The sequence below is a fragment of the Sphaeramia orbicularis genome, chromosome 1 (genome assembly GCF_902148855.1).
Source record: "Sphaeramia orbicularis chromosome 1, fSphaOr1.1, whole genome shotgun sequence".
In the NCBI taxonomy this organism is placed as follows: domain Eukaryota; kingdom Metazoa; phylum Chordata; class Actinopteri; order Kurtiformes; family Apogonidae; genus Sphaeramia; species Sphaeramia orbicularis.
Window position 1 is genome coordinate 52556619 of NC_043957.1, and position 24550 is coordinate 52581168.

A 24550-nucleotide genomic window follows, 5' to 3' on the forward strand; every position below is an offset into this window, starting at 1 on the left:
CAAAATTAATTATAGAAAACTTGCAATGCAATGTGTAAAATAACTAATCAGGTATCATGCTTCATTTAGTTAACATTGCCATGTTCAATACACTGCATGTAGCTCAATAATATTATCTTTTTTAGGGGTTTAATGTTTGTTTCAAAAAGTCCACAACATCACATGAAAAATACTCCTCATACTCACAGAGTTTTTAACCCATTCTGTGTACTGTTTGAAGTATCCCACCAGGCTCTCTATGTAGCCCTTTGTTTCCTAAACGCCAAGAGAGGGGGGAAAAAAAAAGTTAGGAAATGCGTGACTGCAGTTTTTATACACACTGATTGATGGCATTAGTACCTTTGTTGTATAAACATTTAAGTAAAGCACTGAATTATGTGTCTCAGTGCAGCAGAAGACCACAAAGTTGGCTTTGTTCTTGCTCAGTGGGATCACTGCACACATCCATTCAATCCAAGTAATACTGGGATGTCAAAGATGCAGCTTGCGGGCCAAAACTGGCCCGCAAAAGGGTCCGATCTAACCCATGGGATGAATTTGCAAAGTGCAAAAATTAAACTGAATGTATTAATAGTCTCATTTCAGTTCAGGGGCCACATACAGATCAATTAAAATAATATAAATAAAATAATAATATAGTAAAAAAATATATATATCCTAATAATAACTCAAAATTTTCCTCTTGGTTTAAATGTGAAAAAATATTACATTATGCCTCTAAACAAAGACAGCTTCAAATTTTTCTCTTTGTTTTAGTGCAAAAACCCCCATTAAGTTATGAGAATATTTCCATTAATAAACTATCCTTTAACAATAAAATGTGAATAACCTCAACAAGTATGAACAATCTGAAATGTCTACAGAAAATTAAGTGAAATTTTAACAATCTTCTGCCCTTTACTAAATGTTTTGTACCTTTGTAGATCCAGTTCGTAATGCACATGGAAAAATGATAAGTTGATATTGTTAAAATCACTTATTTTTCTTAAGAAATTTAATTTTTTTCAGATTATTCACATCTTTTCTGTTTGGATAGTTTGCAAATGTAAATATTTTCCTAATTCAATGTTATTTGCAATATAACAAAGAAGAAAATTTGGAGTTGTCATTATTTACAGGCTATTACGCTATTATTTGACTGGTCTGGTCCACTTCAGATGAAATGGGTTGAATGGAAACTAAAGTAAAATGAGTTTGACATCCCGTCAGAGTTTCACATTCAGTGTCACTTTCAGAGTTTCACATTCAGGTCATATGTGCAGTTACACCTTCCATGCTGTACATCAGTGTTTATTTACCTGCTTCACTACATGGGAGGCGTTGTGAGTGATGAGGTACTCGGCTGCATCGATGGCACTCAGGATATTAGTGACTTTGACCTGAAATCACAATCAGACACGTTGTTTTTTGTGTTTTGTTAACATTATTCTGCAGATGCCTTCAGTGTTTTCCTACCGGCAGGTCGCTGGACGTCCTCTGCAGCTGTTTTATACTCTGGCTTAATGTACTCTGTATGAGAAAAACAACACACACTGTCATCAAATACAACAGATACCTACAAATAAAACAAACACCTATTTTAGTACTCCTTTAACCCATAAAGACCCAGTGCTATTTATGTGGCAGTTTCCAAATGAATTTTTATCTGCCGTTAACAATTCTAAAGTGATTTATCACAATTTCTTCAAATATTATCCTCTATATTTTGCATTTTTCACTGTAAACATGTATTTTCCTATACTTTATTTTCTCTATTTGATTTATATGTTAATGAAAACTCAGAGTTTATTTAAAGGTTATTATATCAAAACAGAGAAAACTGAAGAAAAGGGGATTTTTTTCAGCAAAGATATCATTAACTGAACATAAAACAAGTGTGTCCATCCACTGTCATTGATCCAACTCCATGGGTTTTACTGATGAATCAATGTTGTAGAAGATGACGGTGTTTCCACGTTCACCACGGAGCCTCTGAACGTCCAAATGGGTCATATCTGATGACCATGAAAAGATGACAAACAGCATTTACACCAATTATTTACATGTATTGATAGGATTAGTGGATCAACAGGTATTAAATATTTTAGATCAGTAGATGCCTTTGGTCACTGGTGGAGGTTTGGGTCTTTATGGGTTAATAAATATACCCATCATGGCACAGCACAGTACGGCACAGCTGAACCACACAGCTACAACAAATGTACATAACCACTCAATACCAGGGCCAGACATTAACTTACCCGTGCTTTGACATATTTCTGTCACCAAATAATAAATTAAAAGAAGGAAGGAAGAGGAAGTAAAGTTGAGGTCAAATCAAATAAACATATGTCCTTTCACAGGCAAAACATTAGTCTGTGCTGTCTGGTTTGTTTCAACAGCTTGTCATATAATCATGTTATAATTAGCTGATTTTGTGCAATATATTATAGAAAATGATGGAGGTTTGTAATTATTAAAGGAGTGATATTTGATATTTTGCTTTTTTTTAAATGGAATTATGCATTTTAAAACATTTCCCTGTGGTCTACATAAACTGTAAATGCTATACTTGGGTCTGAATTCTTTATTAATTCAACTCCACAGGTCCATCTTCAACAATATTTCTGAGTAATGACGCCAGAAAGGTCATTTTGAGCACTGGCCCTTTAAATGCACATGAGCAACCTCACGCCCCACCCCCTCCAGGTTGGTGACTGCACTGCTCTGTCTCATTCAGCCACTTGTGTTCGTTAATACAACTAACAACTGAACATTTTCGGTAATCGGCTCAAAGTTTGGACATATTTTCAGTTTTTACTACAACCGCTGCTGCTGACAAACATTTATGTCGTACTCAGAGAAATGTTCATCGGAAGTCTTGACCTTATACAGGGGTTGGACAAAATAATGGAAACACCTTAAAAAGTCAACAAAATATAATTTAATATGGTGTAGATCCACCTTTTGCGGCAATTACAGCCTCAATTCTCCGAGGTACTGATTCATACAACTTATGAATTGTTTCCAAAGGAATTTTAAGCCATTCTTCAGTTAGAATACCCTCCAACTCTTTTAGAGACGATGGCGGTGGAAATCGACGTCTTACTTGAATCTCTAAAAGTGACCATAAATGCTCAACAATGTTGAGGTCTGGGGACTGTCCCGGCCATACGAGATGCTCAACTTCATTAGAATGTTCCTCATGCCATTCTTTAACAATTCTAGCTGTATGGATTGGGGCATTATCATCTTGAGGTGAAGGTGTTTCCATTATTTTGTCCAACCCCTGTATGCGCAAATGTTGTGATGTAACTAGTTATACAAGATTTCTGCAGGTATCAGCTAATCTATTTTAATGCTTTTCAATGCCCTTTTTAATGCCACTTTAAACAAATTTAATGCCCATGTCCAACTGCAGATACAGTTTTATACATAGTTTTATGACAGTTTACCGTCGACAGGTTTTAACCAGGTTCTGAATAGTTCCTCCTCCAATCACTTCTGCTGAAACTTGCATTTTCCTATTTTTCTGACATTTGCTGATATTCCCTCCACTCTTTCACCACAGCATGTTGCATTCCGAGCATCCGGTGCTGTGACTTCGTGCATCGGCCATAAACAATAGCCAACTAAAGGGTTCCACCTGTCAATCACCACACTATACTTCCGATCAAAATTATTAAATGTTTATAGAATCAAAATAAATTGGGAATAACAATGCTTTTTTTCCATCAAGTGTACTGAAATTTTTAATGCCTCTGGACATCAAATCTAATGCTTTTTAATGCCATTTAAGGCCTTAATTTTCACATAATCTATTTAATGACTTTTGATGCTTTTTAACAACCCGTAGAAACCCTGTTATAGACATAACAAATTAAGAAGGAATTAAAACTGTTTGTAGAAATCCACTTGATTTTTGCCAAAATGAATATAAAGATAGCTTTGCAGCACCTGGAGGGTTCAAATTCAAACTTTTTGAACTATTAGGGTCCCCAAATACCCAAATAAATGTACCAAAGACTAATAAAAGTGGGTTTAGCAAAATATGACCTCTTTAATGTTAGAATGAGCCTGAAAAGTAAATACAGGTTGCAGCTACCTAAAGAAGACACTGCTTCTGCTGCTTGCTGAATACATGTGCTTTGTTATTGCGTAGTGTAGTTAGTGAATGAAGTAGATGAAGTATTTTTTTGTTGGGAGATGTCATGTGGGTTGTAGTTTCCATGACGTTTCGGTGTGTAAATGTGTGTTTGTGAGACAGATCCTTACCATTGCTTGCTCCAGTGGAACCACCTGTTCTCTATGAATCTGTCGGATGCTGCTGGCGTGTCCCTTCAGGGCATTTTCAAGAGCACCTCGGGGCTGAAAAACAAGCAAACAGTAAAATACATAGATAAAAAACACACATGTATGTACAGACACTCCTGCAGCAACAAGTATTTTAGCCTCTATGGTTGTCAAATAAATCGTATTAGTCCAGCTAATGATTACGCATTAAATCATAATTCAACGCATTATTATTAACCTGAGTATCATCGATGTGATAAAAATAACAATGAGACTTACCAGTTGATCAGCTTGAGCCTCCAGATCAGTAGAGAATGACAAGAGATCTACAGTAGTGACGCCCCTGTTTACCTAAAATGAGAATTGAAGAGATGGAGAATTATTATTATTATTTTTTTGTCATTGTTAAATTTAAAGTTATAGATTTTACCTACGTTTGTTTAGGATTTATGAATTTGCTTATATGTAGAAGTACAAATAATTTTCATTTAATTTAGCTATAGACGTAATAACCATACAAATATGCAAAGAAAAACTTTTCTCAAGTTGTTGTTCTTGTGACTAGTGAGGAAAACGTACGCATTGACACTGTTCTTCCAGACACCGACAAAGTATAATCCTAATTTTGACTGAAGTTATTTTAAGTTAAAATAAACCTTTACCTGATATAATGTTATACAGAATGAAAAATCCAACAACCTGTGACTACAAACATACAATTATAAGCCCACACGTGTTATGTTTAATGTGCTGATCCATTTGGAGCTCATGCCATAAAGCCACAGAGCCAAAATATGCTGCAGGAGATTCATTTTTGGTCACTCAATAAATTTGTATTTCAGGGATTTCAAAAATGTCAAAGAGAGTTTGTTAATTTTTGTAATGATTGAATGAATGGCTGTGTGTGTTTGTTTTTATAATCATTTATTTACTAATGTGATGTTTGTGTCTGTGTTGTTTTTATTATGCACTGACTGGTTGACACTTCTTTAAATTTCGTTGTACATGTTTCAGGTTACAATGACAATAAAGACTATTCTATTCTATTCTATTCTATTCTATTCTATTCTATTCTATTCTATTCTATTCTATTCTATTCTATTCTATTCTATTCTAATTTTGCCTAAATGCATTTATTTTGTTTCATTTCTAAGTATTTAAAATGTGTAAATGTTTTCTATCACATGCATAAAACAAAGATGTGATATTTAAAACAATTCTCTTCTAAATCTTTTCCAAGATAATATTATAACGTGATGAAGAGATAGTAGTAAAACGTGTTAACTGCTTTCATTTATACATAAATCTGGCCTTTTAATGATTTATAGAATATTGGGAGATGAGTTGACATGATTTGGCTTTTTTTTTCCTTGTTTTTTTTTTTTTTTTTAAATGGAGCCTCAGAAGAAAAAGCTTGGTAAACACTTCATTGACTTCTATTAATTTCCTGGAGAGTTAATATATGCTTAACCACCATAATATGCGTAAACCTAACCGTCATTTTCCTGATAGGGGCTGCATTTGTCCATACGCAGTAGTTTTACCTCTGCCATGTACGCTTCATAATCAATGTGTCCAACTCCAGAGTTGGCAAAGTTGATGAGGTTGTCTCTGCCTGCCTGCTCCAGGAGAGTGATGTCCTGCAGATCCACCTGCACACTGTCAAAGACTTTGGACAGATCCTTGTTGTACTGTAAAGAAACACACAGATAAACTCACAGGCTGTCATGCACATCTGTCAAATGGTTACACAGACCTTTATAATGTAAATTTAAATGTAAAAGCAACAGAAATTCTTCATTTCACCATATTTTACAGTTAACTCTTCTTGTTATTTTATCTACTGATTCACTTATTTTATGTTTTAATTTGTTTCATTATTTCATTGAGTTGCTTTCCATTGTTTTTTGTCATCATTGTTTATGCTGGTTTCTGATTGCAGTTTTTATTGTTTACCGACTTTCTTTCTTCTTTTCACCACTGATTCCTGTGCTTCTTCTCAATTAAACTAGAAAAGGGGCTGGCCAAGGGAAAGTTAACATCTAGATCAATAAATGAATTTAAAATCACCTTGTGAAGACTTATATTTTGAAAGTACATTACTTATAGCGTCTTGCACAAGTTTTATTTTTTTAGAAAATGTTTTAAAAATACTTAGATGGCAATATATTCAGCATAAATTGATGTTTGCATTCTTTGTCTGTCGGCGCAATTCAAAGCATAAGTGTGATCCTCTTCTATTGGACCTATATTATACTTATGATCAATTATGTCAATGTAAAAACCTTTCGCTACTCTTTTTACAGTGGTTACAAATATCTAATGAACTGAGAAAAATATATGTTAAAATGTATTAAATTAATGTATTAAGGTATTTGACTTTGTAGATATTATATATGCAATGTATATACTAATAAACATGCTGAATAAACAATTGAAACTTGTAATTATGCCCTCTTGACCATCCGTTACCGTAACACTTAGCAAAATTCTTGCTATTTTATGCAATTATATACTGAAAAAATTCAAACTGTTTACTGTTTTGTAAAATACACACCCTAGGGGACCAACAGTAAATAAAGATTTTACAGTTTTATGAAAATTGGAACCGCACTTTAAGGCAGGTTTTATAAAGTGGTCCAAAAGAGGGACATATATTATTAATAATATTGTAGGGAGAGGGGGTGGGATTAAATAAGTTATACTTCTTCCCACCCCTTTTTGGGCATGTAAATGGAATTATTGTGCTTTTCTTCTGACTAAGATTGTTATGATTCTTGATATTTGTATTATTATGTATGTTTTGCAAGTGCATATATGTTAAATTTCATTGCATGTTTGGAATAAATCACTAAATCAAAACAGATGCTCATTATCTGTCCATCTGTTACCAAGGGGTTTTTACTATTTTTAAGCCAGAAAAGTAGGTTAAAACATCTTTTCCAATCACACATCTAAAAGTGCTCATTATTCCCTGCAAAATGATGTTGTATCATTCATCTTTCTACCATAAATAGTTGTGAAAGGGGCAAACAAAACTGTAGTAAGGCTGACCATCTGTTACCACTTGGCAAGCCCCAAATGAGGCTTTTACTGCAGTATATTCTGAGATGAAATTAATGTTGAATGACTAGTAAATGGTAAACAGACACTTACCACAGTTCTGTTGAGGAAGGAGTTAATGTTGAACATTGTCTCCAGTTGCAGAGCGTGGTACAGGCCGTTGTTCTCGTAGCACTCTCTACAACACAAACACAGCACATTCACACTGGTTGATTATCATTATTTAAGCAAAATATAAAACATAAACACACAAAAATATGCAGTTTCTGGGACATTAATTTCAATGTAATTTAATATGCTTCTATTAAAAAATCGTGGTGAAAATCTGTTCAAATCAAAAATAGGTCAGTAAATGTGTATTATTGTTACCTGTACATGCCTCCCAAAGTCAAGTCAATGTTTGGATTCTGGAACAGCATCCCAGGAAGGAAGTTCTTCTTATTAGGATGAACCAGGAAAGGAGTGTCGATGATCTACATGAACCACACACGGATATTTATGAGCACAGAGCGGCGGTGTTGTCCGTTACGTAACGCTATTCCGCACAGATAAAAGCTTCTCCAAGGAAAACTCACTGAGAGGCAGAGTGGAGAGTAAAAATAAACAGGATTAGGAAGGAAGACAGTTTGTGTTCAGTACCTTGAATAGCTGTCGGTTGGCCAGTGGCTCACACATGAGCTTCTCCACGTTACCACCGACAACAAACAGGGTGGTCACGATGGCCATCAGCACCCAGGCGAAGATAAACGTGAAGCCCACGCCGCTGAGAGAGAAAGCACAGGAGTTTCATTACCTGCTGCAACAGACTTTTTTAAAAAGTCTAATTTAGATGTATGTTACTGTGACGCGGAGATAATTTGTTGTATCTGAGTTTTTGTTAAAATTAAAAGGCTTCAATAAACAGAAATTAGAAGCACACATCCCTCTTTTGGAGCAGCAGGTCTACAATGTCTAGTTTTAGTGGATAAGAGACAAGAAACTAGTGGCAAAAACATGACTTAACTATTAATCCTTTAACGGGCAAGTGACTATTTTTGGTCACTTCCGTATATATTACAAGACAGTGACTGCACCAGTTCAAATGAGGACAGTGAGTTGACTATCTTAGGTCAAATCAGGGTCTGTAAGGTCCACCTCTGCATGAACAGTGAGTGTACCTGCTTTGTTAGGTAACATGAAGTAATGGTACTAATGTAAGGAATGATGTTCAAAGGGAGAATGTGGATGTGGACAGGGGTCTGGATCAGCACTTATGTTGGTCTAATGTTAGAAAAGTGATGTTCTAATGTTCTAAAATACATGTTCCTGTCACTTTACATGTGTTTTTCATGTATTTTTATATATATATATATATATATACTTCTTGTATTTTTATACTTTTTTGCCACTCATGGTAAGGACCCAAACATGTAACATCATTAACCTTGATTTTCTACAAAATGAAAATTAAAAAAAAAAAAAAAAAGTCTCAAAAATAATAAAGTCTTGTTATGTCCTCCAATAACACACAAAGGTTGAAATTTAGAATTTCAGAGTATTTCTATGAGTGCCCTATAAAGGGTTAAGATTTCATAACAAATACTCAAACGTGCATAACCAGTGTTTTTCATAAATATATAATATAGTGCAGAAAATAAAATGGAATCTTCTGTGTATTCTGTGTTGTATCATGTATTTTAGTCATTATTGAGAAAACAAATATTCCACTCAACATTGCATAATACCAACAAAATCTATATCGTGTCATATTTTAAAATGTAAATGTAAATTTAATTATATCAAAATCATATTTAGACATTTTAAAGGTTCAGTATGATATTTAGTGCCTGTCAGTGTCCGACTGCAACTAACTTAATCCCCCTGACTGCAAAAATGTGTTGTGTTCTCTGCTCTTGGCTTTTTACTTAAGGGAATAACCATATTATGTGACAATAATGCACCTTGATGCTGGATACCATCTGCTTTAAAAGAAGAAGAGGAAGCTCATTTTGAGCTACTACAGAAACATGGAAGCACAAAGATTAACTGCTCCATATGTGGGTATACAGTATCTGGCTTATTATAAGGCATTTTTTGTGGTGATTGCACACTATTCATTCATTCATTTTCTGAACCCGCTTTATCCTCACTAGGGTCACGGGGGTCGCTTGGAGCCTATCCCAGCTACATAGGGGCGAAGGCGGGGTATACCCTGGACAAGTCGCCAGTTCATCGCAGGGCTGACATAGTTATGTTTTCGTTAGTGATTACACACTAACGAAAACATAACTATGACATTAACCTTCCATTTCTATAACTAGATCCTCTTAAATTGCACACACTGAATGCTTTCCTGAGGCAACAGTCAACAAAAACACCAAAGCCAAATAGAAACTACAATGAACAATACAGGACAGAGAAAACAATACATTTCTGCAATCAAATGAGGGCTGCAGTCATATTAAACTAGCGTAAAAATACAAAAAAACCCTAAAAAATGTAAGAGCTTAAAAATGTGTTGTGCACAGTCCCTCCCTATAGATAGTGTTATCAAATCTAAAACATCATCATACAGCAGAGGATGTCTTTATTGTTTAACATTTCTGCTATTAGATTGTCCTAAATACTCCTAAATCTGGGCATTTAAATTACCATTAACCCTGTAAAGCCTGAACCATTAAATCATTGACAGAAAATTCCAGTCCTTTGAGACTGGAGCCTTTATTACCTCTGCCAAGTGTAACAGCAGAGGTTATGTTTTCATCAGGGTTTGTCTGTCTGTTTGTTTGTCTGTTAGCAAGATAACTCAAAAAGTTATGGATGGATTTTGATGAAATTTTCAGGAAATGTTGATACTAGCACAAGGAAGAAAAGATTACATTTTGGTGGTGATCGGGGTGGGGGGGGACTGATATGCCTTGGTGGAGGTTGGTCCTTCTGAACAACCAAAAAAAATGTTTTCAAATATCAATTTCCATGTATGATTTTCAATTTCATATTTAATACATCAGGTCTCAATGCTCAAATATTATTATTTTTGAACAAACAAAAACATAATATAACACACGTATCAAACAAATTGGTAATTCCTTTTCAAATCTGGCAAAGTTCTGCCTCCTGACAATCTTGTAGTGTCACTGGAAAGGCCTCTGGTGAACAAATTCCTCCCCCCTGGTGGATTATCTGTGTATTGCATGTATCTAATTGTATACGTCAGGTTTTTCAAGTAAAAAAATATCACACTGATCATGTAGAGGGCTTCAAAACTCATATCTCAAATATGATACTTTCGGTGCTATAGGGTTAAATCCCCCTAAATCTTTTAATTTTGCCTTAAGGTGTAAAATGATTCAAGTTTAGACTTGTTAAGACATCAGTGACCTACGCCATTAGTAAGTTGCCACCAGTGTTCGACAGGCAGCCACGGGTGGTGGGAGTGGCCTGTTTGTCGTAACCACAGGTGCCACACAGCAGGCCAAGGATGTTGAAAGCCAGGATCAAGACAACCATGCAGAGCACCGCCACACAACCGATCCACCTGCAGCACAGACACTTAGATGCTTATACTCTACGAAGCAGAAACATTACATGTCTATTCACTAAAATTAACTTAAAATTGGCCAGACAGATAATCTTGTGAGGCCTAGAATGTGCACACAAATATTAACACACACACAAACCTGTAAAAATCCATTTGGTCTATCTGTGGGTAGTAAGCTTCAATCTTCTTCTGTCCATCATTGAGGAAAATAGTGAAATTGGCCAAAGAGGCTTCCACTGGGAACATCTTGGAGAAGCTGGTAATCTCTGTGCCAATTTTATCCAGCATGCCTTTCACTCCTGCACACACAGAAAGACGAACAGAAAATTAAAAACGAAACCAGGTGCATAACGTGTCAATTCAGAGAAGACAGAATTTATTTTAAAAAGTTGCTCTAACACAAAGTGAAAAAGGACTTACGAGGAAGAGCTGTGGTTTCATCATCCACAAGAATACAAGAGAAAGTAAAAGAAGAAAGAATATACACGTGAAAAACTAAAATGTCTGACATAATCTAATGCCATTACTCACTAAAAAGATTTTGAAAACAGTTTTATCTCATTTATTTTTACTACACACACATACAAATTTACATACACACATTGTTGTGTACCTGAGACAATATTTTTAGTTTGCTCTTTAACCAGTTTTGGTGTGTCATTAAAGGAGGAGTAACCCTGGAAGTGAACAGAAGGAGAGAAAAGGTGATAAAGATAAAGATGTTTTTGACCCAGGGTGAGTTTGGTATGAAACAGTCAAAGAGTCAAAAGGTGAACAAGAGGATGAAACTGAGCTGGAAACACAAACTCACCTTTTGTACAATGTTGCTGAGGTCTGTTTTCAAGACGATGTTGACATTTTCTAAGGCATGAGAGACATCTGGGAGCTGAAGGAGGCAGATAACATCAATATATATACATACACGGAAGATATGGCCAATTAGAATGTTAGTTTTTGTTAATTTCATCTCATTTGGTTGCACAGTAGTAAATTCTTGCGCTACCTTGGAGTAGTCGGCACTGACTCCCAGCTGGGATAGTGTGGAGCGGATGGTGTTGCATGTGTGGGATACAGCTCCGTTGGTGCAGGCCGGGTCAGACAGCGTGTTGGACAGAGACGCCCGTTCTCCGGACAAAGAGGCCTGAAGTTTCCCAGTCCCCTCCTGAAGCACCTCCAGGGACGAGCTCACATTCTCCAGAGCCTCTTTGGTCTCTCGCATTGCTGCAAAAAAAAAAAAAAAAAAAAAAGACAATGGATGAAACTGAATCAGAATTTGTAAACTTGATACATAAGCCCAATAATTTTAATACAATACATACATTTGTGTATATAAATGCACCAAAAAACTACTAATATGACAGAATTATCTCCAGTGGTGGAATGAAACTTTACTGTAACTGTACTTGAGCTCAAGTTTAAAGTCTATGTACTTGACTTTAGTATTTTGTGGAGTTTTAGTGTCGTGGCACGTCAAAACTTGTTTTTTGTTCCTATGTTAATATGCAACAAACTACATAATGGTATAAATATTTATTTTGACCAAATAAACAATTAAAGTACATATTGTTGATGAACAACGACAAAAACCACAACATTCACCCAAGATTTGAGAAAATAGGCGACTGGAGTGTTATCTGTCATAGAATGGCTCATCCATTCACCTGACCTGAATCCTGTTGAACTGATCTAAGATGAAGTGGAGTGAAATGATATATCCTCCTGGCCAAGAAAATATTTGGCCAGCTTTACACGAGACAAGGCAAAGTATTTTAAGAGGTCGTTCATTCCCACCGCTGTCAGACTGTACAACACAACAGTGTAACCCTGTCCCGTTTGTGTGTCATTTGTACTGTCTGACTTTTTGCATCTTGCAATTTTACTGTAATATTCCAATATGCTGTAAATATACATAGTCTGTATAGTTCTCATTACTATTATTATTGTAAATAGCTTTTTTGCACTATCGTATGCATGCACACTTTTTCTTGTACTTTATTCTGTTGCTGCCTTGACCGTTGAATTTCCCCGTTGTCGTCTAATTGAATCGAATCAAATTTAATCTAATCTAATCTAATCTAAGGTTGAAGTTTAAGGTTTAAGTTTATTCAGTCATTTTCCATAATACAGAACATACAATCAATGTGGTTGATTTTAAGTCAACCGAACTTAACAGGCTTAGGCAGAAGCTAAATGTTTATATACGTCTCTCCTACATTCAAACCCAAATCAGTTTTAGGATACCAATCAATACACCCAAAATCATTCTTGCTTGTATCCCTCAAAAATATCTTTACAAACCAATGTTTTGAAAACCATTGTTGACCATTACTGAATGGCACATGTTTAAATGTATATTAATGTATATTAATCTAATCTAATCTAATCTAATCTGAACATGTGGAGAAATGAACTGTCCAGATGCCAGTTCGCATGGTCAAAGGGTTAGAGCTGCTAAGCGAGGATTCTTACACCAGAGTAAAGTTTAATTTATTACATTTTTCTAAACAAAAGCAGACGGTTCGAGCAAAACTTCATCTACTTCCAGATTGCATGGAGGAGAAAAGAATTATTAATATAACAATGATGATAATAATAATAATAATAATAATAATAATTTCTTACAGGATGACCCTGATAAAGACCACAAGCTGAAATATCCTGTTATTAAAGTTTTTATACATTAGTTTATTTGTTTGGTCAAAATAAATACTTTCTTTGATGCAAATAAAGAACATGCTCTCAAAAACCATAAAAAAACAACATAAAAAGTCTGGGCTTTAGTCACTTCTCAAATGACTGTTTTTCATCCCCTTTCTGACCAAACCAAATGAAAATCAAATATCTCCAAATGTGTTGGTTTTGAATGTGTATGATAAACTGAAGGATTAAGTGTTTCTTTAAGGGCTGAGGTTAAAGCTTTCCTCCTTCTTAAGCCAAGTAAACTCTGTAAAATCCTCTCAGATTTGAGCTCATGAAGAGTAAATGTGTTCAACCTTAAAGATCCACAGCAGTAAAATACAACCTACACATTAATGCAGCATTACAATGAATCTAAAAACATCATACATAACAGAAAAACACTGGCATTGACCATGTTATTGCACAGTGACTGCATTAAGGTTTCATACATTTGACTGATACTGCATACATTTATTTAACTCTAGTAAGGTTTTCAATGCAGTCCTTTTACTTGTAGTGGAGTATTTTCCCATTGTGTACTTTTTTAGGAACTGAATACTTCTTCCACCACTGAAAAAGGCTGAGTCAACTCATCACAGGTCCACATCACAAAGCCAAAACCACAACAGATGAGTGTTTACAGGGTTCAACAGCAGTTCAGGATCAGGATCTACAGGATGTGGAACAGGTGGGATCCACTGACACTGGGTCACGAGCACTTGAACACTGAATCCTGATCGGCTCTGATTACCTTTGATGGCACTCTCAACTTTTGCTTTAGATGAAAAGAGTCAGGGAGTGAGAGAGGAAAATGAGACTTTAAAAGGAAAGTGAACGCTCTTTAAACGGTGCCTTCAGCATTCAGCAGAAACAACCGCACAACAGAGAAAGCCGCATACACAAGAAAATCATGAGCTGCTGTAAAGTCCCATCTCTTATACAGTCGTGGAAAAAATTATTAGACCACCCCTTGTTCTCTTGAATTTCTTGTTCATTTTAATGCCTGGTACAACTAAAGGTACATTTGTTTGGACAAATATAATGATAACAAAAACAGCTCATAAGAGTTTAATTTCAGAGCTGAAATCTAGCCATTTTCCATGTTTTCTTGATAATAACCAATATCACTTCGGTTCTTACATCAATATCTATGGCATTGTACTGACAAAAACAGTGCTTTTAGGCATTCCATGTTTTCTTTTCTGTCTGTTTTAGTCACATGATACACACAGGAGTTAGTACTTGATTGCATAACCATTGTTTTCGATGGTCTAATAATTTTTTCCATGACTGTATGAAGTAACACTTGATGAACATCCTCAGGAATTCACGATGCAGCAAATTATAGAACTGTGTGTTATGATAATATACTGTATGTGTATTATTTGATGGTAGAAAAACATCTATTATTGCACATTATACTAAATTATTCATTATTATAATTATAAATAAAGTCTTATTTTATCTTGTTTGTTCCATTTGGTCATGACTCACTCTTTATAACAATATTTTCTTCATTTGGGTGATACCTTATATTCTTCTATGTGGCACAAATGCAGCAGCTCTATGATTTCAGGTATGGTTAACCATCCAAACTGCCCAATGACAAAGCTCTACTAGCATTTAAATAATTCAATAACATTACATAGGCTATAATACATACGGAGAGGAAACACAGAATATGTCATGCTTCAAAACTTTCCATCACAAAAATCAAGCATCCCATATATCAGCGTAAATAGATATTTAACTTTTCAGTGATAATAATAATAATAATAATAATAATAATAATAATAATACATTAAAAACATACTGCTGATTAGAATGCATGAGGGAAAATGTGTCAGGTGTATGTAAACATACAAAAAGTTTCTTTGGAGGAGAAGGGGAGTAGTTAAATCACCTCCTCTTCTTGGAAGTTTTACAAGTTTGATGCAAATGTATCATATTCAAATTTTATACCTTCATTTAGTTTGTTCACAACTATGACTTGAAAGTGTTTTACACATTCAGTATATTTTCTTACGTTCTTAATTGTCAATAAAAGTCCTAAATAAAAGGAGAAAAATAATAAAATATGAGTAAGCACCTTATTATTTACTTAGGACAGTGTTGTGCTAAGACCAAGACCATGACTTTATGTATTTACTACTACTCAACCTACTTTTTTGGTTGAGATTGTTGTGTGTAGTAGAAAAGTTAATTTTAATGAATATATGAATGAATGAATGAATGAATGCATTATTCACAGTAAATTATGTTTTACTGACAGAAATATTTTCAAAACATATGAAAATCACAAAAGTGCATGGATATCACACAAACAAGTTTTACTAGAATCATTCCAGTATTGACCGGTTAGTGAAATCATATCCTTTTTTTTTTTTATAAGTTTTCCACATGTATTTCTCATCTTACAAGATTATGTGACTTTGAGCATACTCTAAAGTTCAACTATGACAGAAACTTTTTTCCATACTTTATTAAGACTTTTACACAAAATTCCAGACTTTTCAAGGTCTGGAAAACAGTGTTTCAAAATTCCTTAAGTCTTTCAAGACCTGTGCAAGCACCCTGTTATACAAAGATATCAGACTTTTTGTGTGTTGCGCACATTCCTCCATTTTTGTTACTTAATAAAGCATAAATATGTATGCTGTGTGCAACCCTGCAAAAATAACAGAGCTAAAAGTGGCCCAAGACTTTTGCACAGTATTTTCGATAAACCAAACCAAACAAGAAAATATGTCCCATTATTTTTTGTCATACCACAGAGCCTTAACAAAGGCATTAAGCAATGTCGACTTATTCTAACATTTGATTCCATGCATACATTTCTGAAATCTTTGGCATAAAATACTGTGTGTGTGCTATTTTAAGTTAGAGTGTGCATTACCTCCTGCCATGCGCAGAGCAGTGTCTAATGAAGGAACCACCTGTTTCTCCAGCTGACTGTGGATCCTCCCGCCCAACAAAGGTCCAATGTCTGTCAGGAAACACAAACAGACAGATTGATGGTAACGCGTCATAGTCACACATATGGCACACAAAACATGAGAACTACTTTATTTTGAGGTTGTGCTTACTGTCCAGATCTGACAGGACTTTGTTCTTGGCTGTGGCGTACTGTGCTGTCAAGTATTCGATTTGCTGTAACAGGAAAGGAAACATAAACATTAAAGCAACAGAAGATTATTATTATTTCTATTATATTAGAGATTACATGTTGACGGTTTACAACCAAAGAAGTAGAATTGGTAGTTTCATATAGTTTGATTTGACTTTGTGGACTTAAAATGTTATGCATTTATTCCAAAAAATGTGTCTTGCATCTTTTGATATTAACATTTAACTCTATTTAGAATACAAAGCGGGCATATGGAGTTTAACAGTTTAAAAGAAATGGTTCACTGGGATAAAATTAGTATCCTTACATCAGATTCTTCACTGAATGTTATTAATTTGGTAAAAATACAGATCTGAGCTACTTAACCATCTAGGTGAAAGGACATTATAGATGTAATGGACTTTGTAATAATAGCCAGTGAGATAATAACAGTTATTCATCATAACTTAAGAACTGACAAAAGTATGTGCAGTTACGCCCTTTCGCTGATTGAATTCGGTATTGATCAATAACTCAATCTTGATTAATAACTCATTGTGTGTCCTTTCCTTTTTACCTAAAAATGTCTCCTATGCTTGTTAGAAGTGTGTTTGTATCTTTTCTGTGTTGTTTGTGTTTGTAAATACATACTGAAGGTGTGTTGTTAGCAAAGGTCCTCAGGTCTCTCATGTTGGTATTGATGAAACGTCGCGTGCTCTTGATCTGGGCGCTGACGTTATGGTTGGCAGCATAAGCAATGAACACACCCACACTGGAACACACAAACACAATCAAGATCAGTAAAAACTTAGACACAGTAGCCACTGGTGACCAGCAGAGGGCAGCAGCACTATATACTTAGATTGATGTTGCTCCCTGATGTGGTGAAACTCACTGAATGCACATATTATTTGAGGATAATTTAGGAATTCTATGAGAGGAACTAAACCAAAACTATTCTGTTTGTGTTTTGAGGCTCAAAAATGGAGAAAACATGAATATCTGAAGTGTCACATTTCAATAACACAGCCGGACCGAGAGAGGAAGCCTGTTCTGTAACACGATGGAAAGGAATAAGAATTACAAATGTTGATCAGATAATATCTCCAAACTGTCACTTTGTGTGTGTGTTTTTGAGTGTGTGAGCATGCATGTTTGTGATGTGAAAGCACTCAGTCAGACAGAGGGCCCTCTCACAGTCAGCCAAGTGATATCACTAACACCGAACTGTCCTGCACAGTTTGGATCAGATTTCTCCGACCCTGCACCTGTCCCCAGGTACACTGGACTGCACAACATGTCCTGCTCTGTATGTGCATATGTCTCACAAATATAAAATTAAATCTAAATGCACAAAACATATCTGTGAGTACAACAAAGGTATTCACAAATTCACAAAATGACAGATGTTTTGATATATGAACAGTATTATGCATTATTGATTGGTAACAAAACAAAATCAGTAATATTTTTGATAAAAAAATAAATGATATATGATTTAATAATAATAATAATACATCGGTTTTATATAGCGCTTTTCTAAGTACTCAAAGATGCTTTGATGTGAAATGATGTAAGAGAGGGACAGATATACAATATATAGAATAAATACATGTTTTTTGTTTTTTTTAAATGTCTTTCATATATTTAAAAAGTTAATAGAACGTTACATTACACAATATGTATTTTTCCCACCTGGACTTTAGAATAAACACCAAATGTTGTGTCACAGGTTTATATAGGGGCATGGTCATGCAGTTAAAGGTAAAAAAATTGTTCAGATGATAACGAGTCGGCCTACATTTACCTGGCACATAAGTGTAATACATGGATGCAAAGGGTATTTCTAGTATGTTGAGGCCATGCAAAGACATTTGTCAATTTCACCTATTGTCACTGAAATCTTTGTGAAAATCATCTCTTTTATGTAGGGTAAAAAAACACTACATCAAAAATTGACAAGTTTTTTCAGCATATCAAAAGTTGCTGTTTTCATTTGAAGTTGCCAAAATTAACATTACCATAGTTTCAAGTATATTGTTGAAGGCAACCCCTGCAATTGTGGTGTAAAAAAATTAATTGGTCTTAGATTGGGGGATATCAATATGAAGCGAAGTCTGCTTACGTAGGGTAAAGTGATTATGGTTATGTAGGGTAAATTCTCAAGTCCTCGAGGCTAGTAATCAAAATTATCTGTCAAGCACAATTGATTTAATATTATCCCAATATCATGCTTGGAGGGAATAAGTATAAACAGTTTAAAACCTATAATCATTAAGGGTGACATATAAACCAATACTCTCTTGGGCAAGTAAAGTATGAGACAAAAAACATAAATGTGGACGTCAAATATAGTCTTTTAAAACAATGAAAATCAATCAGCTCTCTTTTTTTGCAGACCTGATTTAGAAACAGTAAAGTTGGTTTTAGGACTCACAAACAGTTATGTATCAGCTACAACTGACAAAATAAGTCTATGTTAAAGGTTTTTTTGTCACCCAACATGTTCATAGTCCCCTGAGTGTGCCCATAGCGGTGGACTAGAGTCCAACGCCTCCAGTGAAAACTCCAAAAGTTTTGAAAGTGACAAAAAAAAAAATTCGCAAGCTGCTTCATTTTTTTTCCAATTTTTATGCAAAGAGTCAGTTTATGTCACTGCCATAACCTGTGATGAAGCTGTATTTCAGTTTTTAGTTTAAGAGAAGCACTAGTGTATTGGTTTTTATATCATTTTAGTGTATTGGTCTTAGCCTAGAACTTTATCAAGGCAGATATGTAAATAATGTGTATCATAGTAATTTTCATTCACACCCAGAGTCTTCTTCATTTTGGAGTTTCACAGTTGCAGTTGTCGCTACAACCTCTAGTACAAGTGTCTTCATTCTAGATGATTCCTTTAAGACTCTCTTATTAGACTTCTTATATTGTTATGTTAACTTCACCAAGGAGAAAACAAGCATGTTGCACAGAGATCTGCCACAGACCAAAGCATTTATAGCCAAAGATAATCTGCAATGCCTGGAGGTTATGTTTTTACCAGTGTTTCTCTGTTGACAGCCACAGTTTTGGACAAATAGTCCTGATAGTTCCTGAACATACTGACTAAAGATGATTAATTTTAGTTTTCAAAGGTTTGACATCATATCACAGTCAAAACCAATCTGCTTTAATTGTTTTACCAAATACATCTATAGTCACAAGATCTATTGCCACAAAATGTTTGGTATTTGACAGAGGCAGTCTAGTTAGATCTTTCTACTAGCCAAAAAATGTTGTACCACATACAGTGTGAATTGAGGGGAAAACAAAACAAAGACGACTTTACATGCAATTTCTTTTATTTTTAGTTTGTGCTGCGTCTACTTAGATTTAGTGGTTTTGGAGGCTGTTATTTCAGTTATTGTGCAGGATTTAGCAGGATCTAATTGCAGAAATGGAACATGATAATCATATTTATGTTTTCATTTTAATGTAAAATACAATGCATTTTTGTTACTTTAGTATGAGCTGTTTATATCTACAGAGGGGGTGGGTCATGTTCCTCAGAATCATCATGTTGGAGCATCATAATTCTGAACAGACTTCTTTTTCTGTTTTAATGCAGGGGACAAACTCAAACAACACACAAACCCCGCCTTGGTTCTAATGATGGCCTCTAGTGTTTTTAGCGACCACCATAAAGAAGGGTGAGGTGAGGGGGATTGAAAAGGTTATAGTTTGAAACTTCACCTCTAGAAGCCGCTATAAATTACACACTGAACTGCCGAACTGTTAAAAAGTCTTAGTTTTCATTAGCTATAAAAATCTTGCTTCAACTTTTAAAATCTTTGTCTGTCAACTGGGGTACCGCCACCAATTATGGACCCCATGAAAGGTTAAATGTTGTGGGCCCTCCACAAAATAAATTATGTATAAATGTGTCCAACTCCCAGCCTCTATGCCTCGCTTTTACTCCGGAGCTTACATGAAATTTTCACAACTTCTAACCTATATCCACTGGGCCCCCTGGAGATGCTGGACCCCATAAATTTGTCATGTTTACCCCCCCTTTACGGCGCCCCAGTCTGTCAATAACCTGCGGAGGTGGATGAGTCCACTTCAGAAGTTTTAATAACCAACAACTGCAGCCTTTAAGACAGTGGTTCCCAACCTTATTTGGCTCGTGACCCTATTTTAACATCACAAATTTCTGGCGACCCCAGACATTCAAAACAGAGACTTTTCTTTGCTAAAACTAATTTGTTTTCGATCATGTAATAGTTTGCTATACTATGTTGCAAATAAACGTTCATTTAAGATGACATTTAGTCTATATAATATATATTATTATGGACGGAGGCAGAAAAGCCAGGTTTAGATTACAGCACAAAGTGAGAATTTTATTTTCCTTGGTCAGGATATGTACAGTCAGTCCAGCTTGTATTTACGAGGCTGACAATTGATACTGAACAAACAATAACTCAAACTATAAATTATGAAAGAGCTGCAGCATCTGAAACCGACCACAATGAACATTTGACAGATAAACAGTACCACAGTGCTTCAGTTTCAGCTTCACACTTTGTCATGTCTTTTATGTATTGTGATTGTCTCTCTCAACTCAACATATATTTTTTATTAGTAAGTTTTTTAATTTTTTCAATTAGCTACCCAGAAATTTCAGGCGACACCATTTGAATTCCAGGCGACCCCACATGGGGTCCTGACCCCAAGGTTGAAAAACACTGCTTTAAGATGAAGACGAGATGATAACTCACATAATGAAGATGGAAGTAGTGATGAGTGAGGCAGTGTAGAAGCCTCTCTGACAGTCTGTGTTCTTCCTCTGTCTCTGGTGCATCTCCCCTCCACAGTTCTCACAGCATCGACACACACAGAAACATGTTCCAACGATAGGGATCAGGACAATGAACACGATCCCGACGGTTGCACATATGAGGAACCCGGCCTCGTAGTAGATCCACTGCAGAGAAACAACTCATACCATCAACCTTCACGACTCTGTGTGATCTTTTAAGCAAAACTGTAGCTTGAATGTAAAGTGATTTGTGGAGAGGGGTTTACCTGTAGTAACAGGACAACGTTTTCTGGCTATAACACATCATCACATGTACACAGACGTTTGTGGAAGCCATGACAAGAGAAACACAAACAAACAGAACACAGTCAGTGTGAGATTAAAACAAAGCCAAAACCCAATTTTACAGAGGTAAGTGAAGGCAGCATTGTGAGTTAAGGCGGACAAAAGAAAATAATGGTTAGATTACTGCTAACAAAACAGAGCATATTCAAATGTGATACTATAAAGTCCTTTCAACATTTTATTCAGTTATCAACATAGTTCTTAGTTTCATGCGTCTCAAGTACAGTCTTAAAGTTTTAATATGGAAAAATTCTGTCACATTAGGCCGTGAAATGATTAGAAATGTATGACTGGTTGGATGCTGTTTACTTGTAGCAAGGATATTATCTTTACATCACATTAAACTACAAGATGTCTGCATTACACAAACATAGCCTATACAGAACTGTGCAAAGGTTTTAGGTGGCCTTTAGATTTGTTTTTGCAGCAATGAAATGAACATGCATATTTATTTCTCAGTCTTTTTTCTTCAGATGCCGTACAACAAGAAAATAGAGGAAATATGCGCACTGAAACTTTTGTTTTTACTGCTGTACATACTTTACAGCAGTAAAAACAGAAGTTTCAGTGAAAAAAATAGCATCTGTAAACCAAAGTGGTCGTATTTAGTGTGACCTTCTTTTTACACTTAACATATCTTTAATCCTTTTGTTCAGACAATATGAAATTTTTGGCATTCACTTTCTGATTTTTTATTCCAGGTGTCAACATGTTCTTTTGTTGGAAGCTCCAAGAATAAGTCTGGATTCTTTTAGGTCTCATTTTTATACATTTATTATTGACTTGATCTGATCACAAACAAAATATAACTCAGCTGAGGATCCACACCCCAAGCAGGGAAATGGATCCAGAAATTCCAATCCACATCACTTTTATAATCCTTGTAAACTGATCTCCAAACTATGGGCTGACCCCCTTGTGCTAGGTGGGCTGGGGTCACAGAAAATGGACTGGTGTCATCTGACTCTAACGTCAAGTAGATGTGAAAACTCAGCTCTATGTAAAACTCCCTATTTAGTGTTTACCTCTTAATCTCTAGTTGTTTACGATCATCTGTGGGCATGTGTATTTAAAAGTGTGCCTAAGGTAAAGTCCTGTGATCATTAATCCGTCAGTTTAGTCTGACCAAGATGTGACCTATTCTAACAACTTTAACACTAACCAGTGACACAAAAGAATCCTAACTAATACTGACTAATACTAATACTGACTAATATGTGATTAAACTTAAGAATTCATCTAAATTAAAATAATATTTCACAGGTTTCATTCAACACATGTCAGTTTTTGCTGCTTTATGTCATGGGGTCAGGGGTCACACTAGATGATGACTTTAACTTTTAGAACCCTTTTAAGGCTGTGCACATATTTCCTGTATTTTCTTGTTGTATCTGTAGAAAAGAGACTGAGAAATAAATATGCATGTTTATTTCAACACTGCAAAAACAACAAATCTAAAGGCCGCCTAAAACTTTTGCACAGTAGTGTACATCAGTCTTTAATAGCTGCAGGATCATTTTTCAGTTTACATACCTTTCTCCATTCCTCAATTTTGATTCCCCCCATGTTTTGCTGGATAACCTTTACAATGAGATCTGAAAACAAACAAAAACAGAACACATAGTTAAGAATTTAAAGAAAACCCTCTCAATTCACCATTTATTACAAGTGTAATTCCAGAGGTGGAAGCAAAGGACGACTACCACCCTAAAAATACTGTTACAAAAAGCCCCAAAACTTTACTTAAGTAAAAGTATACAAGTATTATCAGCAAATATACTTGAAGAATGAAAAGCAGAAAAAGGAAAGTAGTCACTGAGCTGTAAAAGGGCTCCTATCAGTGTTTTATTATTAGACTGTATATGATTCTATATACTGTTGGGTAGTTCACTCTGCAGAAAGGCATGTGTATGATGATCATGTTTCTGTAGCATCACTGTCCCATGAGCTATGACTCTAAACAGTCAACTTTTCATGATATTACAATAAAAAAATGAGAAGAATTGAAAACTAAATCCATAAATGAACATCTCATTATTCAGTTTAGAGCTGGGTGATCTGGCCAAAATATTGCATCTTGATTTTTTTATTTTATTTTATTTATTTATTTTCAGTTCATGATTTTAGTCTAACTCACAACAAAAAATGGTGAAAAATGAATTCGAAAACTATGCATATGTCATATATAAGTAGCTTCATAACAGATTTGTTTTTTGGGGGTTTTTTTTGGCCAAATTGTGATATCTGTGTAAATTCACTCTTCTAACACTGCTGCTTCATTTCATGCAGAAATCACAATTTGGCCAAAAATATGACTTCGGCAATTATGCTATGAGGCTAACAATGTTCACAATCAATGTATGACAAGAAGTAAAGAGGTTGTACTTTGATTTTTTTTGGTTGAGCAAGAAATTTCTCAAAAGATCATTGTCATCATTATCATTTCACAAAGCAAAAACTTTGATTAATAAAATGAAACATACATAATAATGATAGAATTATTAGAACGGCTAATATAATAATGATAGTTTAAAACAGGAAATAGTACTCAGGCTTTTTAACAAAGTTTTAAAATCAACATATTTTGAGATGCATGGTTTTACTACACAGGAAGACAAAAGGAACTAAAGCTGTCAGACAAATGCAAGAGAGAAAAATTACAATATTTGCCTCTTAGATGTCGTGGAGTACAGGTATACAGGGGCAAAAAATAGAAATACTCATGTAAAGTACACAGTAAATTTGTACTGTGCACTGTTGTCTAATC

General features: G+C 35.1%; 1 protein-coding gene across 6 annotated transcripts in view; it reads right to left on the reverse strand.

The window, feature by feature from the left end:
- prom1b (prominin 1 b) overlaps positions 1–24550 on the reverse strand; it is a 43574-nt gene that overhangs the window by 11131 nt on the left and 7893 nt on the right. For 2 of the 6 annotated variants that reach the window (XR_003936058.1, XM_030141270.1), the window contains exons 2-24: positions 23317–23378; positions 21705–21731; positions 21398–21603; positions 17292–17412; positions 16621–16684; positions 16431–16520; positions 14286–14309; positions 11859–12076; positions 11667–11741; positions 11469–11532; positions 11276–11284; positions 10995–11154; positions 10700–10852; positions 7975–8098; positions 7705–7808; positions 7429–7513; positions 5817–5963; positions 4552–4623; positions 4255–4347; positions 2241–2258; positions 1456–1509; positions 1299–1379; positions 187–255 (exon numbers count right to left, since the gene is read on the reverse strand). Coding sequence is in view for 2 of the 6 variants with exons in the window: in XM_030141270.1 (XP_029997130.1) it covers positions 187–255; positions 1299–1379; positions 1456–1509; positions 2241–2258; positions 4255–4347; positions 4552–4623; positions 5817–5963; positions 7429–7513; positions 7705–7808; positions 7975–8098; positions 10700–10852; positions 10995–11154; positions 11276–11284; positions 11469–11532; positions 11667–11741; positions 11859–12076; positions 14286–14309; positions 16431–16520; positions 16621–16684; positions 17292–17412; positions 21398–21603; positions 21705–21731; positions 23317–23378 (2120 nt within the window). In the remaining 4 variants the exon portion in view is untranslated. The remainder of the gene's footprint in view (positions 1–186; positions 256–1298; positions 1380–1455; positions 1510–2240; positions 2259–4254; positions 4348–4551; positions 4624–5816; positions 5964–7428; positions 7514–7704; positions 7809–7974; positions 8099–10699; positions 10853–10994; positions 11155–11275; positions 11285–11468; positions 11533–11666; positions 11742–11858; positions 12077–14285; positions 14310–16430; positions 16521–16620; positions 16685–17291; positions 17413–21397; positions 21604–21704; positions 21732–23316; positions 23379–24550) is intronic. The other 4 variants (XR_003936063.1, XM_030141287.1, XR_003936062.1 and 1 more) reach the window with 3 other exon arrangements.